The sequence below is a fragment of the Atractosteus spatula genome, chromosome 19 (genome assembly GCF_055471065.1).
Source record: "Atractosteus spatula isolate fAtrSpa1 chromosome 19, fAtrSpa1.hap1, whole genome shotgun sequence".
Lineage (NCBI taxonomy): Eukaryota > Metazoa > Chordata > Actinopteri > Semionotiformes > Lepisosteidae > Atractosteus > Atractosteus spatula.
In genome coordinates, this window is record NC_142724.1 from 7,021,972 (window position 1) to 7,040,387 (window position 18,416).

Consider the following 18,416-nt stretch of genomic DNA (forward strand, 5'->3'; position numbering starts at 1 on the left):
CCTCTTCTTGTTTCAGAAAAGGCGATAAAACAAGTCCACAATCTGCCGTATCAGAGGCACAACAAGACCCAGTGTCAGGAAAACAACCCTTTAAACAAAACGCTAGTGTGAAATATGGGGCCTTAAGAGATTTTCTCTTTACTCGCTCGGTCTGGTACATTACAATTGACATGCGGGAAAGGTCTTTTATAATAATAAAATGCCTGTTGAAGTACAGGAGCTTTTATCCTGTCAGTGGCTTGGCACACGATTTAAAGGTTTTGCAGCTTGGAAAACCAACCAGGAATGTTCCTCTATAAATAACCTCCACCCTCCTCATTATTGAAGGCTTGCTACTAAAATGCTATCTCTGATATTAGGTTTCTGCTCCTTGGTGTATATGCCACAGACTATAGCTCCCCCTTCACCCACAGCCTCACTGCTCTTGCACGAGCCTGAACAGACCGAAAAAGAGGACGGGGATATTACACTGCAATTAAACTGAGGCATGAATGCCACCCTTGCCAAAGAAGGCTTTCAGTGCTGGCCTGTGTTTATAGTCTACAATTTAAAACATAGTCCTCAGCTTAAACTTTTTTTTTCCACTGATCTGGAGAGGCACCACCTTTTTAGAGACATAATGTGGAATACTAACAGAAAGAAAAATTAAACCACTTAGTTTTTTCATTAAGTAACCAGAATGCTATAATTCTTATTGCTCTTATTCACACTGTACTCTAATTATTATTATGTTTCCTTTTACTTTTGGTTTTATCTTATTAGATTTATCTTTCTATAGGATTCTTGACATCTTCAGAACCACAAAACACGAACCCCAATGGCCTCTTGATGTAGGCAAATAAAAGTCTGTCATCTTCCCTCGAATGCAGATAAAAAACATCTCTTTCGTATGTATGTGTTTTTAAACCACCTTTCTCTGTTCTTTAAGGCCAGGGCATTGGCACTGAAAATGTCTGAAAAGACAAAATGGGTCAGTGTGATGCGATAGAAACAACAGGCATCAACGTGCCATCTTGTTACACAAATTTGCTACACAAATTCTGCCAGGACTTTGGGGAAATCTGAGGGATAAAAATGTGCAGGACTTTTTCTCCGGGTTCCTTTCAGATTAGGCTTGCTAATCTAATGCTAAAAATGGGAATTGATCATGTCATTATTTTACAGCAGAAACGTGTCAAACAGGTTCCGATTATTATACACCTGTGTATCCAAATACACTATTCAAATAGAGTAACACCATGTAACTGGAAAAAATAAATCTTAATGACTAAAGATCTCTGGAGAAGCAACGATGCACATACCACAGATGCAACAAAGAAATGTTTCTTTATGTGTTGTGACTTTATAACTGCAAAGGCTACCACTGTCTGTTATATTACATAACAGACAACACACAACATAGATGTAGGACTACATTAAGTCCAGATTTTCGATTTACTGGTTTGTTATATTTTTAGGTATTGAGAAACAGTTCTGTCAAAATCTAAATAATGCATATAACTAGAAAACTAGATATATGTTACTTTAAAACACTGCTATCTTACAGATGTTCATGTTCCCCCTACCCCCTTCACTAAGGAAATGAACATTTTTGAATACCTTGGAGAAAAAATACAGACACTAAAGAAAGACAACAATATAATCTCTTTCTTCCCCCAGGACCATGTGCTGAGCCACATTTACACTGGAATCCGATGGGAGCAGTCTATTCATATGGAAACAGTAAAGGCAAGAATGCAGAATTACTTCAAACTGCCAATATAAAATCAAATCCACAATGTAAAAAACTCTTCTGTACCATACATTCAAGATTGTTGCCCTTCTCTCCTCTTGTGTGTCGGATGTTTAATATTTACAAATGTCAAACAACCTGCCAAACGTGACCTAACATAAAAGAAGGATGAACTGTCTTATTGCTAAATTCATCATTTAAGACACTGGTAATTTGTAAATTTGTAATTACATCCCAAGCCAGTAAAACACAACATCCAAATTCCCCATCATCCACATTTTTACTAAATGGATGTTTCGTTAAGTTTATCTACATTAATTTAAGCTTTAGATTTTTTTTATTTTTCTAAACTAGATTAGAGAAAATGCGTTACTAATTTCCAGTTCATGTACTATAATATGAAACAATCAGATGGCAAAGCGAGTTTCTTGTTTTTTCTTATGTTTTTACATAAATAGATCATGTGTACATGCAGGAGTGTTCTGTCTTGCTCTGCAGTCTTGCCAATTCCAAAACCTCAAAGAAAAAAACATATCCCTGTGATATTAGGTAGGCATACAGCCTACAGAAAGAACCTAATTTGCTTTTAATTTATTACTAAAAAATGCCTTAAAACCACAAATAACTGAAATGCAACACAATCTTTTCAGTTTTTTTACAGTTCATAAATAAAATAGTTTTAAAATTAAGGCTGTAAGTATGCTTTAAGAAAACAAATGATCTGCTTCAGTTTCACTCATAAAATACAAGAACAAGAATTCCACGCAGAAATCCACCAGCTTTACTTCGGTAAGACCAAAGACCAATATTACTTACCAATCAATATTATGAGTCCTAGTGACATTCTTATTGTCAGAAATAATTTTTTTTTAAAAAGTTTAAAGCTCAATTCTCACCTCACACTGGAAATGTCTACTACATTTTGAACAAAAGTTGAACAATTTGTATGAACAAAAGACAAAGCCCTAGCTAGTAAGCTACGGAGATAACCCATATGTCACTATAAAAGGACAGCCACATGTAAAGCTGGCTTAGAGAGTGGATAACAGCCACAAACAGACTCTGTTTGCAAACAATTACAGGCTTGTTTCTGTTAGCCCATTTCACTTCCCTGTCTTGGGCTGTGCTGTCCAGTGAGTAAAACACAGGCCTGCTGCCCTGGAGGTAGAACATGGGAAATAATTAGAGGTGCTGACAGACTTATTAATAATTGTTCTTAGTAACTGGGCTCTGGGAAGGAAAACTTGTTAATTACGCTAAGGTGGGAAAATGTACTTCTCTTCTGCTCTGGTAATTAAGAGCAAACTGTGATGTAGAGAGAACTGCAAACGCCAGCAGAATTCATTCTTCCAGAGGTGGAAATGGGCTGCAAACGGACAACACAGATTTCTACACTAGAGGGACTAGAAGTACAACACTGACCACTTTAGACCAAACAAACAGAGCTACACTTCATAACACATTTTCTGGCAGCAGGATTACTTACACAGCTTAAATAACAGGATTCCCTTAATTAGTTCTAGAAAAGGTAATTACAGCACGGTGACATCAGGAGGAATCTGACAGTCTGAACAATGCTGTCAATCACAGCTCTCAATCAGACACTGCATATAGTATATAATATATCATGTAAAATGCATATAGTTCATATTTAAGCATAATGCCTTTCATTGCCCATCTTAATTTTTTTTTACAAAGTATCCAAAGGAGTTTTAGAAACTCAGTCTCTTCACTGCAAAACATAAGCATTCACTTTGCTGTAACAAGACACCTGTGGGCTGTTGTTTTTTTTTCTCCAGTTAAACAATATGTGCCAAATAGAAAGAATTAATCAGCTAAATTCGATTACTTTAATTGAACTGGAAAAGTCGTTTGCAGAATTGTGAGCGGTTGTAAACCAATGTATGAGATAAAATAAAATACAAAGGTCTTCAATATACTGTTCTGTACAAATATTAGTCACCACAGATCACCCCTTCTTATCTCTCCCTTACAAGGCTTCTTCTTTTCTACAGAAGCCAGTAAAACCTCTCCTGAGGCAGAAGCTTAATTGGTTTAATCAAGAAATGAAATCCTCTCTGAGCTGACCAGCAACCTCCTGACATCACTCCCAGGCCTTCCTGACAGCCTGTTCATCTTGGCGTCTATAATTTGCAGACAATCAGTAGTACAGCATGACCCACAAACGCGCTTAGAATCACACGTCACTTGATAGAAGAACTGTAGCTGTTTCTTTCAATCCAGTTTTTACTGGATTGCTGCACCAAAAGCTGGCCAAAGTGACAATAAAAACAACAAATGGAGCATGGAAAGTAATCTGCACTGGAATACAGTACAGCTGTTTAAGAGATAGACAGGGGGGTGAAGATATGTCTTTGTTATTACTGATCTCATTGTGTGTCACTGATTGCTGGGACCGAGAGTAAGAGAGCTTTATTAAAAAAGACAACCGAAGCAGGCATTCCAAATTTTCACATCCGAAGCACAGTTGAAAACATGTGCCAATGACAGAGTCACAAGTTACAATTTCCCTGACTAAACTGTGTGATCAGGAAAGAAAGAATTATCACAGGAACTCAATTTTGGGCCACTTATATTTGGGGATGCAATTCTTATTATAAAAGCATTCCTGGAAAATGGAAGAGCAAATCTGTTTTCTCACATCATTTAGAAAAAATGAGGAATTTAGGCAGAGTGGTGGCTGTGAGCTGTTAAGAACTCCAAAAGCATGAAAAGTAAAGTCACTGTTCTGAACAGCTGCATTCAAGTTGGAAGTTTCCATTATTTTAATGGTGCGAAGCATGAAAAGGCAGAGCTGCCCTGACGTTTTTTGGATGCAGTTATTATGCATTTTGCTGGCAATCCAAGAAGGCGCACGTTCTTTCCGAGCTGTTTCTAGCGCTAATGAGAAAAGCAGGGGTTTGTCTCCCACAAACAAGACCCCGTGCCTCCTCGCTAGTCCATCAGTCTGTAATTCAATCCAACACTTTTCCTAGGGAACATTTTCTGTGCAGGGGGCAGGGGAGCACAGGTTGTGGCAGGAGAAGTCAAGCCCGTATAGGAGCTCAATTAGAGTCTCAACTCCTTAGCTAGAAAGCAGCAGCTCTTTCTGAGCAGTGCACACAGCTGTTCATTGTTGTGGACAGAGTCTAAGAGCACACTGCCCCACACAATACCAGCTGTCACAGCAGCGGGGAACATTTCAGATGATCCGTCTGAAGGCTAAAGTGTTAAATTAACTCCAAGAGCACAGTTTAAGTGTGAGGGAAAATGGATTGAGGTTTTCCATTACTGCACTTGAATGAAAGAGTTATCTCCCCAAAGGAGCAATTAGACTATCCCACATTTGAGAACACGAGTCAAAACGTCTCCATTAATAGTGAAAGAACATGAGTGGCAATAGTTCATTGTAGACTAACTAAAACCTACAGCCTGACATCCACAAGAGGATTCTATTTGCCTTTATTTTCTTTCAACGGAAGGTGAGATAGGTTACTGCCCATCAGGGCTTCACCAGACAAGAGTACAGCATGGGAATGAATCATGATTTGGCTCTGTTGTAAAATTATTTTGTGTGGGAAAAGGAAAAAAAAAGCCTATGTTTCCTCATTCAAGTCTTGTTTTATTTTGTACTACAGAAACACAGTGGTTTTGAGCTCAACGTGTTTAGATTAACACACATGTTACAAAAAAGTGCAGAGCATCAAATGTAGATATGTGAGACAATATAGCATTAAGGAAAATGCACAATATGGCACTAAAATGTAGTAGACAGTCAATAAGTTGTTATAATTCCACTTGATTTTACAGTAGAAGATTTAGAAATGATTTGATTGTACAAGAGCAGAAAATCTAAATAACAATACACATGAAGGACATCTGAATACAGGTTTAAAATATAATTAAACTCAATAGATTTGTCCACAATGATTCCATTCAACTATGAGTCCAATCAAACACTGCCAATGGCTTTTATTTCAATTGCAAATTTTGTAAATTCCAATTTTTTGTGTTTTGCAACTACAAAGGTTCTCAAAGGCTTTGGCTGCACAGCATAAATGACTCAATTTGCTGAGTTGTTATGTATACCTGTTTTAACATAAGTATGAAGATGTTTTTATTACACAGACATTCATTTTATTTTTGTTCCTGTGTACATGGTCCAGTAATATAAAATAAAAGTGCTCATTGTAGACAGTAGTAAAGGCAGAAGATCTAGAAAGAGAGACGCAAAATGCAAGCTTTGAACAAGAATACAAAGCTGGCATCCACATACTTTTATATTGCACAAATCAAAGAAAAGGTTGTTCTCATTCTGCAAAAACTCACAGCACTTCAGCACGGAATCCTAAATTTTGTTCCCTTCAAGAAGCACTACACATCATGGTACCTTACAGCATTTTAATATTGGAGCTGTGTTTTTTTTGTTATATTCCTTTCTAGGGGGGAAAAAACCCTTCAAATTGTTGTTTCTGACACAGATTCAACTTATCTGTTTGATTTTGATTCATGCTTTACTTCATTTCAAGATCACTGCTTTGTTAAAGAACAGACTGTGAAAAGGGTTCCATCAAGTACGCAGTTCCAGAGCCTCACAAGAGTGAGTCCTGGTTAGAGTGGTCATGTAATGCTCTGCTTTCCTCTGCAGTAGATGGCCAAGTATGTAAAGAGCATTTATTCATAGTGGAACCACACATGACACTGGCCAAATAAGAATGGAGTTGATACTCTGTGATGAAACTCTGGTATTGCAGCTCATTCATTCTTCCAAATCTTTTTATTAAGAGTCATCGTACAGTTCTCCTTACAGTACTTTGCTGTCTTATAAAAAACACGTTTGGCATTACAATGAATTAACCCCACCTATATCAATCTCATTTATTCTAGTTACTTGTGTCTTGCCAGAATTTGTGATATGTAAAATAACAAGTTGCCAAAGGACTAGTTGAGGTGTAGTCTGTAACCCTATTCATTAGGATCTTATAGGGCTGATGAGGCACCTCAGTGGAAGAAGAGGTTAATGCCCACGTCACCAGTTCCTGATAGCAAAACTGCATTTCGAGCCACCCTTCTGAGAGAAAAAAAGACAGGATTATGAAAGCAATCAGTAATCACTATTCCAAACCACTTAAAATTTTAATCTCTTCAGAGATTCATTCTGATGAATAAATGCTCAGTAGCTGTAACACCCACATGGAGAGCTAAAAAAGTATATTTCCTCCAAAAGAAAAAAAATATTCTCATTTGAAAAATGAATAGGCATGCCATGCACTTTTGGTAAACAAACCGTCTCCGTTGGATTTTCTTTTTACACCATGCACCATATTCAAAACTCTGTGCCATGCATGGTGCACTGCACATACACTGAATGTAAGTCCACATGCCTTTGTTTCTCATTTGAACATGCTGTGAAGGTTAGATAACCAGCTGCTATCTTGGCTTGTCTGAGAGAATTTTGCATGCAACAGCTGTGCTTTACTCTCCTTACAAAATCTATCTTCACCAGGATTTAAGCGCTGATTTGCACAGACCTTCAATTTAACAAAACTGCTGGCGCTCTCCTCACACTGTAACACTACAGAAGGCCAGAGGTTTAAGCCATTCCAGAACTGGAGATTGTATCACTGCACTCTGCCTAAATAATCTCATTAAAGCCCAGGATTGATTCAAACTGCTATTGTAAGAGAGTCTTCTTTCTGTGCCCGTTGAGTTAAAGAGGGGATTCTCTCGCATTCTGGAGCTCTCTCAGTGTTTATCTAGTCCTGCCAAACAGAAGACGAAAGGTTTACCATATTCGCGTGAGTGAGAAAAGAAAAAGCTTTCCACTAACATGTAACCGCTGTTCTGTATCACGTTACCGCTCTGCAGAAAGAAGCAAGCAGCTACAAAACGCAGAATGATGTGAAGGATAAAAGCAGAGAATTAAGGGTCATAATCCATATCATTAAGAGCCTACAGGACAGAGAACTGAAGGGTGCCTTGACCCAGATTAAAAAATGCTGAATCACAATGAAAAATGACTTTTTCTCTATTCAGTGGGATGGTTTGATTGGCAAGGAATGAAGAATTGACCAAATTACCAGGGTTTTAAACTCAGGCAGCGACAGAAACAGAAGGTCGGACCCTTGACAAGATTCTTCCAATGTACCAAAGGAACTTTTACATAGAGCTGGTCAGGACAAAACAGGATGTTTTTTTACAACTTTAAATACAAGTTCACTCCTTCCAGTTAACGTCACAGAAAACCAAAAATACGAGTAGAAAGTACTACTACCTGCTACTGAGACTATCATATTTCCTGAGCAGGAGCACAGACCTAAATGACATAATGAGATGTTCTTTGTACAGTTATCACCACGCACCTCCGTAATTAAAAAACGCCTCAGCCGTTATATCATTTTCGGGACTTTCCGTACCTCTGAACCAGACATGACTATGATTGCACTTGCTTATTACTCTTATACAAATCTACAGTTTTGTTTTGATCACTTTAATAGAATAGATTACAGCCCATTCTGTCCTGGAATCACTCCATGTAACTGAAATGTTGCAGGTACCGCCAATACTGTTGATACTGGACTTCGGCAATGCAGCCGATGTCACAAAACAGCGGTCTGCGTCGCTCAGGCACTGCGATGGCCTTCAGAGTGGCTCTTACCTCCCAGGTTCCTTCCTGTTGTCCAGACTGTCCGCCCGGCCTTTGGCTGGGGTCTCTCTCCCTGTGCTGTCCCCGTCCTGCGGCGGAGGCACCAGGTAGGCCCCCTGCAGGGGCGTCTGGCGGCCCTCGCTCCCGCCGCCGCCCCCCCGCTGCCTGCCGTGCCCCCTGAGCTCCGACTCCGAGCTGCGCTTCATGGCCTGCAGCTGGGCCAGGGGCACGATGTCGCAGCTCTGGGGCCTGTGCCACACCGTCTGCTGGGTGGCGGAGTTGTAGTAGTAGAAGCGGTTGTTGTTGCTGTCGAAGAGCTCCCACCACTGGCGGCCGTCACACTGGCGCACCTCCACGCTCGGGGGGGGCTCCCAGCCGCACTCCCCCGTCACCAGGTTGACATACATGCGCTCCCGGGAGCGGGGCTCAAGGATCTCCACCCAGTCAGAGCTGCAGGCAAACAAAGAGGTGCCGGGGTCAAGAGGAGAACACAAGTGGCAGGGAGTGCACGATACTGATGACATTATATCCCACTACACCACCGACCCCATGAATTCACACTGACTACCAACGCAGTCGCCTGTCTTGCAGTGAAAAGGAAGAAACACAAAATTAAGACTCCATTTTGGTTAGGCTGGTAACCAAATGATAACATTGAAGCACATAATGACCCTCATTTCATATCAGCTTCTGAAAAAGATGTTGTGGCTATACACCTGAACAGCTTTCAAAGAGTGTGGCGCAGCGGAACAGATGTATAATGTAAGAAATGAGCGCAGCTGTAAATATTTACTTGGTAATAGTGCTTAATCTGTAGTGTAACTATGAAAGGTGTGTCACCTTCAGCTGCGGTAATCTCTGGCAGAAACCGAGATGAGAGTGAGTGTGACAGAGGTGTGTGAGGATTAATATGGGGATTACCCGAGAGAAAGAGGTAAAGACCCATTCAGAAAACACCTTCCACTCAGTGACAGAAACTAAAGCTATTACGCTTTACATCTCCTTTACAGGAATACATTTCAGTAATGAAGCTCTCTACCCAACAAGCAGATTCAGCACACAGTCCAGTTAGCAGCTCTCCAGATTTAAAGCAATAGACAAAGATGCCAGTGCTTTAAGCCCTTCTTGTTAATAGGAAAAAACAAACAATGACACAGATTAAGTGCCTTCAAATGGGCCAGATGGCTAAGTGTTCCAATGGGGTTCCAAATAATGAGGGTGAATAAAGCTTATAACACAACATCAGCTCACAAATCCCAACAGCAACACTGGTCATCGTGGCTTTTGCAAAGCAAATCAGTTTTAAAATTGAAATTAATTTTAACATTTTCTGTTATTTTTTGCATCAATGTATCAAGGAGTCAGCAGATCCTTGATATTATTTCTTGTGCTCCCTAACGAACACAGCTAGTCAAGTGTTAAAATAAAAATCATTCTCCTCTGTGCACTAAAGTGGATTAAGAAAACAAAAATGTCCTACTTGCCAAAACATGTTCGGAAATTTGTTAGCCTTCAACGGGCTACCGCAATCCCATATTAACCTACGTTTGAACCTGGATGGAGTTCTGATCCTTGATATCCTACAAATACAATAAAATCAGAACCAACCAAGATGCATTAGTACTACTCCATGTGGCGGTACAGTGGTTTCATTGACTGTACAAATACAAATACGAATGAATACAAAACCAAATGAAAGTCCCCAAAATCAAACAGAAACACATAAAAAACCGTAAGTGTTCTGTAGGTGTAGGTGACTTCAGCTGTAAATACGAATCCTAATGTGTATGAACGTTCTGTGAATCACATGCAGACACTGGCAGGTAGGGCTGGGCGATATGGCCAAAAACATTATCACGATAAACATTTTCATATCAGTCGATATCGATAATAATCACGATAAATGTCAAATCATTATTTCTTTCAAGTTTAAAGGCAGATTTTTTCTCCTAAGTGAAAGTTGAAGAAACCAGACAGTTAATTGGTAAATTAAACAACTCTTTATTTTAAGAACACAACAAACACTTGCCAAACAGCAGAAACATTAAACAAATCTGTTATTTGTACACACACGTGCACTCGCGCAGTATTTTGTGCGCATGCGCACATCATGTGCAAAGCATAAACATATATATCGAACATTTATCGAACTTTTGTTAAAATTATATCGAGGAAAATTATATCGTGATAATTATCGTTATCGAATTATCGCCCAGCTCTACTGGCAGGCCAAGACTACTTGCAGCAACGAGATCCGTTCATTGCTCTATGTTGCGCTAGGATCAGGTCGCACTCCTTCCACTGCCCTCCTTCTTCTGATCTCAATTAGAAATGAGAGGCTCTTCCCATCTAATTAACCACTCCTTTGCCTCTGTAAAAGGATGCAATCATATGAACATAATAGCCGATGAGATAACAGGCAGGGCATGTATTCAAGGTCTTGGACAGTGTACAATGATGCTGGCCAAGCAGTTGTCTGATTATTTTCAAGAGACTTGATTTCCAGCTGACTGGACTGGAAACCACCTTCCCGATCAAAATCTCCCAGCTGATTCCAAGAAAACCATCTTAAAAGGTGGGAGAGCCTAGAAGTTAGTGCGGTTTCTTCCTGAATTCCTTGATGTAACCGCCATCATTCTCTGAGCAGATCATGAGACAGTCCCAGGCTGCAGGTTCCAATCAGGCTGACTTGAAGCCTAAGCCTGGGGTTAGTAAACTTATTTTGTTTGCCTCATAATGTATAAGTATATATTACTGTATATATACTTGATTATGTATATCAGTGTATAACTGACTGAAAGCTGTAGCACTGTACCACTTTTCTTGAATTGATAAATTTACAGTTGTTTTCTGATTCCATACACAAACTAATTTGGAACTACTACACAGGAAGAGTGAGGACAAGCGCACATGGTCCAGAGACACTTGACACACTGTGAGCTCCACAGGGCCTTACTGCAGAGTTAGCACTGATTGGAGGAGAAGCAGGTCTCATCACAAGCTTGCAGGCACCTGGCAAGCCTTTTGCACGGCAAGCAGGGGATTTCAGGGTTGGCTCAGATCTGTCGGCATTCAGCCAATGACGAGATGTTTCAACTGTTCAGTAGAGCTCATGCCTACTTCCTTCTAAGAAAATGCTCTAAGAAATGACCTCATCTCCCAGTACTAGGCTCTACTAAACAGGGTAATAGTTCAGGTGGGTAGCTGCGTCAGCATGCGTAGACTGCAAAGGAACAAGTAATAGGTTTATTCCATGCTGAAAAAAAGAAGAAAGAGAACACAACGTTTCGGCTGTGGAGCCTTCTTCAGGTGGCCTGAAAAAGGCTCCACGGCCGAAACGTTGTGTTCTCTTTCTTCTTTTTTTCAGCATGGAATAAACCTATTACTTGTTCCTAAACAGGGTAATGGCTAACAATTTTCCACTAACAAGCTTAAAAAACCACACAGTAAAATTGCCCTTAATAATTTGACATAAATGCCCTTATAAACAGGGATATTTGCCAAACTGAATACATTGGAATACAAACTAAACGACTGCCTTAGCCTTAGCTGAAGAAAGCATGGAAAAGCATATCACAAATTATCAATCAGTTTTGAACTGACTGAACAAATGCAAGTTTCCTTCAACACTGTATGAAAAGGTTTTCATTCACACTCTAGAATTCAAATGCAAAACTGTCTGTACTGTGGGGTGAAATGGCTCTGGTTTAAACCCTGAGGAGTATATCAAAACAACCTGCCACTCGGGAGGGAACCACCCAGGACTTTATTGCAGCAGGATGGCACTACAACACAAGTACGTGCTGCCGTGAAATATTAACAGCACTCAGCAGGCGGCTTCAATTTCAGAGAGATGTTTCATCACAGGTACTGAGCGCTAGTCTCAGACAAGACCTTGTGTCTTCTGCAGTAACCCCAAAACTCCTATCTGCCAAGCTGCTCTTCCCCCTCAACAAATCCCATAAGCAGCAGAGAAGGGAACAAGAAAGTAAGCCATTTCTCCGCTCAGCCAGTGAATCCCATCACTCCCAGCCACAAAGCAATTAGAGGAATCCTTTACAAATTCTTTTTTTAATCTGCTGTTTTTATATTTCCTTGTAACACAATACGGTTTTCGTGTGCAATTTCCCACATATCCAAAGACGTTTTTAAAACGGTTACCACTGTCACGTGGTGGTAAGGACATGCCGAACTGCACTGATGTACATGATAAAGTAATGCACTTTGAAAGTTCAAAATGACAATTAGGAAAATATGCAACAAGAAATAGTGAACAGCCAATGTGAAAAACAGTAGAGCAAACCAGTTCAGTGGGTATGTTCACATACCCTGTATCACATTACTGTGTTTTCAGCTTAAACAATGTGAATACTTTTGTAAATGTTTTCCTGTTTCACTACACAATCAAGTCATTCTGCACCCAATAATGTATTCAATAATAAATTAGTAATAATTTACTTAAAATAATGTATTGAAGACCCAATATGTGTGTCTCTCTGTGTTACCACTGGTCATGTGAGAGTACTTCACTGTCCGTTTGTCTGACATCATAGTTATAATATGTGGTTTCACTTTGTTCACTCCTACTGATACAGTCACCAACAATAACTACATAAAATTCCAAGTATAAAGGACAATATCATTTCATGACAAATACAGGCAGTACTTAGCTACTGTACTTCCAAGAAGTTGTCACTGGGCGATACACTGAGGCACACCTGGACAGAGAGATCACTATAGCAACAGGCAAGTCAGACAGTATGTACTAGAAACATTTTCTTTTTCAAACCGCAAAAGCCACACCAGGTGGTCAAAGCATCAAATAAAAAGGAGAGGTGTGTAATCTATACCATCCCCTTAAAATCCAGCATCGATTTTAATTAGCTCCAAACTGATTTTAATGTGCTCCTAAGGCTTTAGATTAATAAATAAATATATGGAACAGAAGCTTTTTGTTTTCTTAAATGGATGAACTACCCAAACACACACACATTCCAGTTTTGGTGTATTGTTCTCAACCTTTTTATAGCTGTTCAAGCCAAGAATTTGCGAGTGCCACAATTCAACAAGACAACTGAAAAGCCCGTCAAAGTCATTTAAACATGTCGAGACATGCTTCAGCAGTAACTGAGACTACACAGCACATCAAGAGCAAATTCTCTGATTTGTTCAGAATGTTAGAAATAAATGCACAAGTGTAAAAAATGGCATAAGAGAATAATAAATGCTGCTTGTAAAGAGGTTGAAGACGTCAGCGTGCTGTAAACACACTAATTAGAGAGAATGCTGTGATACTGAGAATATGCTGAGCAGCCGAAATTTTAATGCAAGCTATATTTTATGAATCCCCAGGGAGAAAATGTCTACACTGCTCCTGACTTGTATACGAGGTTGGAATCATGCAAACAGTCACTCATGAGAGTTCACGCAAAGTTTTAAATTGATCGTCTAAGACAGGGAACAATTCCAGATGTGTAGCAACTGTGAACATTTTCTTTGTTTCTGTGCGTTTAAAAATGAGTGCTTTAGTATGACTTCAGAGACACAGAGGATCACACTAACGCTGATATATCCAGAACCTGGCTATCAATTTGATCTGCCTCTCTATAAAAGGTCTAGGCCCCTAAGGTGGATGGAATTTATCTTGAAAAAATTACATATTTAAAAAAATGCGTGGCTTGCTACTTCAGAAATGTGCTGAACCAGAACGTTTCATCATCATGAGATTTAATGCTGCACTAAGCCTGGCATGAGAAAATATGAATATCTGTTGTTGGATTACAATATTAAAAGCTAACAGAATCTGACATCAGCTATGCAATGAAACATATCCAGGAACATTAAGAAATGCAACCATGAAACTTAAACAGCATTATTAGATGGGAGCTGGCTGTTTTCCTTTCGAAGGCAAAACAGTGACAAAAGAAGTAAGATAGCAATGATAGGCACACTGCAGTATGTGACAAACAATTAAACAAAGATTCTTAATGCAATTTGCCTTTAAAGTTGCATAACACCATCATTCTCATGACTTTTTTCCCCTTTGCCTTCCTACTGAGTTCCATAAAGAAGAGAACAACCCTTTCACTTGCTTCTCAGTTTCTCAAGCCTTCACACCTGAGTGGGGCCAGCAGCCTCACAGCAGTGCGCAGCCTGTCTTCCACCCACACTGCGGTCCTCGAGGGACAGGACAGGAGGTCACACAGCTGTGAGTTCCCCTGGGGCTGGCGTGAGCGAGGATCGCTGGTGGTCTGGATCATAACAGCCGTCACCGGCGATAAGGGACAAAGTAGCTTTTAAGTTGTTTTTTCTTTCTTTTAACTCCAAACGCTGCTGCTTGCCAGGACACGTAAGCTGGCACTTTATTTTATCTTGGGTCATCCTGCTTTTTTCCACGGATGTGGCGAGCGCTCTTTCTCCTGGACGGACATCGTGCAGCTGTCGTTTTCTCGTGGTTCTGCGAGATACCCGCTAAGCGGGCAGGCGTGCGTGAGACAGAGCGAGTGTCCACTCTGGCTGTGCCTGTGCTGTGCAAGCGTGCGCGTCACTGCCCGGAGCCCTGGAGAGATTCTGGCTCTGCCACGGGCCCCTCCAAGAGGGTGCATTCCCTGTGCCCTCCAGTGCTTGTTAGTGCCATATGGCAGCCCACAACAGGCACAGACTAATGAAGCGTACCTTCTCCGTAGTGCCCACCTGCCCATTTGGAACAGGGCTGGCACCCAATTCCCACAGGAGCTTTAGAGAAATGCACTGAATAATGTGAGCCAGCAATCTGGTCCAAAAAGGCTTCCACATTCCATCCAAGCATGCCTACATCCACTGCCTCGCAACAGGTACAGTGGCACCAACGCATGAAAACACAATCTGTCTATAACTCTAATAGCATTCGTACATTCTGCTTATTTTTGCGTGTTAAAACCTTGAGATTGGCAGGATCAGTCATTAAGTCCTCTCCACACAATAACTCCTATATGGTAAGAAACCTGTAATCCAGGCAAACTGGAACAATGGGCGCAGATCGGGCTCTAACTGAAAAACTTTAAAACACAGCACAAGCCACGTTTCACGCCAGTAAAAACAAAGAGTTTGTTGTCTTTTATTTTATTGTTTTTTAGACACTTAATTTTTTTCTGTAATGAGCCCCATTTGAGCAAACAAACAAGCAAAACTCCCATAATGTGCTGGAGGCTTCGATCTTGAACTCAACACAGGGAGAAAGACTAGACCAGACACACTGACCTCAGCTGAATCATAAACTAAATATGAATGGAGCACTTAAGTATCACTATACAATATATACAAAGGCCAGTGCACCAGAAATTCACCCCGGAGTCAGTCTTCTTCCTCCTTAACAAAGAATATTATGACTCACAATAATATTATGAGCAAGTAAAATGCCTAAAAATTTTTATTTTTAAAAAGCAAGGAATTGGAGAAACTATAGGAGAGTTACATAAAGTTCTTTTTATAAGCACAAGGAGTCCACTCAGGCTCCCAAAGAAAATGGCTAAGACACAACAACACCTCTTCTGCACACACTGCACCATCATGAACGACAACCCTGCTTCAGCTGCTGTGCAGAGTCCTCAGGGTCTGAGTTTACTACAGTAAACTAGAGGCTGAATAGTTAGCAAGGCTGATCCTCATGAGGACACATCCAATAACACAAACGCATAACAAGCACATGCCAATCCAGGGTGATATAGCTAGCAGTAACCCTGGCGTCCTGGCCAAATTTCCCCAGGAATGATCCCCCTTTATTAATTAATGTAATTAATTAATCTTCCCCACTGACAGCTGATGTGTGGTGAGCATATTGGCGCACTTTGGCTGCTGTCGCATCATCTAGGTGGGGCTACTCACTGGTGGTGGAGGGGAGTCCCCATTACCTGTAAAGCGCTTTGAGGGAGTGTCCAAAAAAGCACTAATTAAGTGTAAGGAATTATTATTATAATTATTAAGATAAAAGGACCCTACTGTAACTTTACACATTGCCTGCCATTTTCTGCAGTTCAGGCAGGCCTTACTGAAGCCAACTAAAAGGCAAAAACTGTACGAGCAAAGACTTCTTACAAAGCATATTTAAAATTAACACACAAAAAGGACGAGCAACACATAAATAATTGAGTAGCCTCTAAATACAGGACCACAAAAAACACTATTGTTTACAACAACACTTCCCAGTGTTTCTACTGAACAAAAGACTGCATAGACTTGACTATATGATGAATACTTATTTTCCAAATTTAATTCAATTTACATAATGCGCTGAAAATAATAGAGAAGCAATGAGCCAAAAACGCTGAAAAACAAAATGGACCCACATGCCGACACTGACACCCACAGTAAACAGGATAACGTTCAGTTCGGAAGGTCACAATGATCATCACAAGAATAAGACTGTGTCAAAGGGAAAGTAAATGCTGGGGTTGAGAGCTTTTTTACAATACCCTTTTCTGGTTTTATATATAACTGGTTCTTCAAATGGGCAATGATAATGGATGCACATTTGTCAAAGTTTTAAACCCACCCTCTATTGTTCGACACATGTGTTCATTTAACCTATATAAATCAAATGTAAACCAGATATTTAAAAAAAAACTCAGTGGCTGTGTCACAATCATGCAATATGTTTCATTTTCCAAGGGTTGAAGGTTTCCTGGCACACTAAAAAGTTAAACACTTGGACATAGATACTATGAACTAAAAACCCAACAGTAAATTACATTTATCAATTTTTAATTGCAATGCCTTATGTGAACTTGTGAAAATAAAAGAGTACTGTTCTTGGAGACAAGTCTACTTCATTTGATGTTGCCCTTCATAAGAGAATTTTGTTTCTGTACCAAGTGTAAATGCAATTTTATGGAGAACAGAACATTGCATTTTAAATGTTTTTATTTTCATGTGTTCTAAAAGAAATGAGTAGACTTAAGCAGAAGGTATCTGCCTCCTATCAGTGCTCTTGCACTTAGGAAAAGATAACATTGCTCAATGCACAAGGTAAAAGGGCTTTGGCAAGTAAACTCTTGAGACAGCTTGATAGTGCTTAATGTTATAAACTAAAAGACAAAGATCAGTGATATTCTATGGCAGCTAAGGACACCTTAATGGGCCCGGCACACAATTTCAATCAGACCACACAGAATTTAACTGGACATTGTCTGACTTGTCTGTCTTGGGTGGAAAAAAACATTGATTCCAAAACATTGATCAATTTTTTTTCCTGCTTTCTTCCGCCCTCTTTTCTTTCTGTACAAAAACAGTGGTGTGCCTTGCCAGCACAGTCTTTTGCAAATTTGAAAAAGAAAAGCTTTCAGAAAAATGACTCAACGGGGTCACGATAAAGACAAAGACACTTCAGACAAAGAGCATTGTACATGAATCACCAACTGCTGATGTCTTTCCTGTAACTGTACCCAGCTTTCCTATTGTCTACCAAGACTGCATGGCAGCTTTTGCATTCTTGAGAGTAACGTGCTGTTTCTCTTTTTTTCTTACTCTGGCTGAGCCCGCTGAGGCTTACTCAGGTAGTCAACAATTTTGACATGTCTCATGCCTCTGCTTTCCCAGACATTCGCAAAAGGGCCAAGACACACTCAAACGTGACAATTCATTGCGTTTCAAGTGAGGTTGCGGCGGGGACAGGGCATCAAATCTCTCAGCAAGAGGCTGTACTTGTAGTGGGAGCCATCCAAAAGAAACAAGAAGTGATCCATTTTATAGCAGGCCATTTTACAGTCTGTGAGGGTAGATGGATGGGGTCTCTTTTCAAAGGAGAGCTAGTCTTTGTAGGCCTTTGCAGAGAGGTGTAGCTGCTGTAGCTATTAAACACTGAAATTTGCACCACTCTCACTGCAAACACCTACCACAGCAATCCACACCTGTCTAGGCACCTGAGTGGTAGGGGTTTACAATACCTTTAAGCTATTAAGGTTTGCATGCTGAAACATATTAAGGGGGGTTAATTTATGAGATCAACCCTGAGGCTAAATTCTGATGTGTTGTTGCAATAGTAATCCAGCATGACCAGGAACC

General features: G+C 40.2%; 1 protein-coding gene across 1 annotated transcript in view; it reads right to left on the reverse strand.

Annotated features, from left to right (window-relative positions):
• The window catches only part of arhgap46b (Rho GTPase activating protein 46b), a 70,718-nt gene that overhangs the window by 35,228 nt on the left and 17,074 nt on the right, over positions 1–18,416 (reverse strand). The window contains exon 2 of the mRNA XM_088937344.1: positions 8,391–8,828. Coding sequence (XP_088793470.1) covers positions 8,391–8,828 — 438 coding nt within the window. The remainder of the gene's footprint in view (positions 1–8,390; positions 8,829–18,416) is intronic.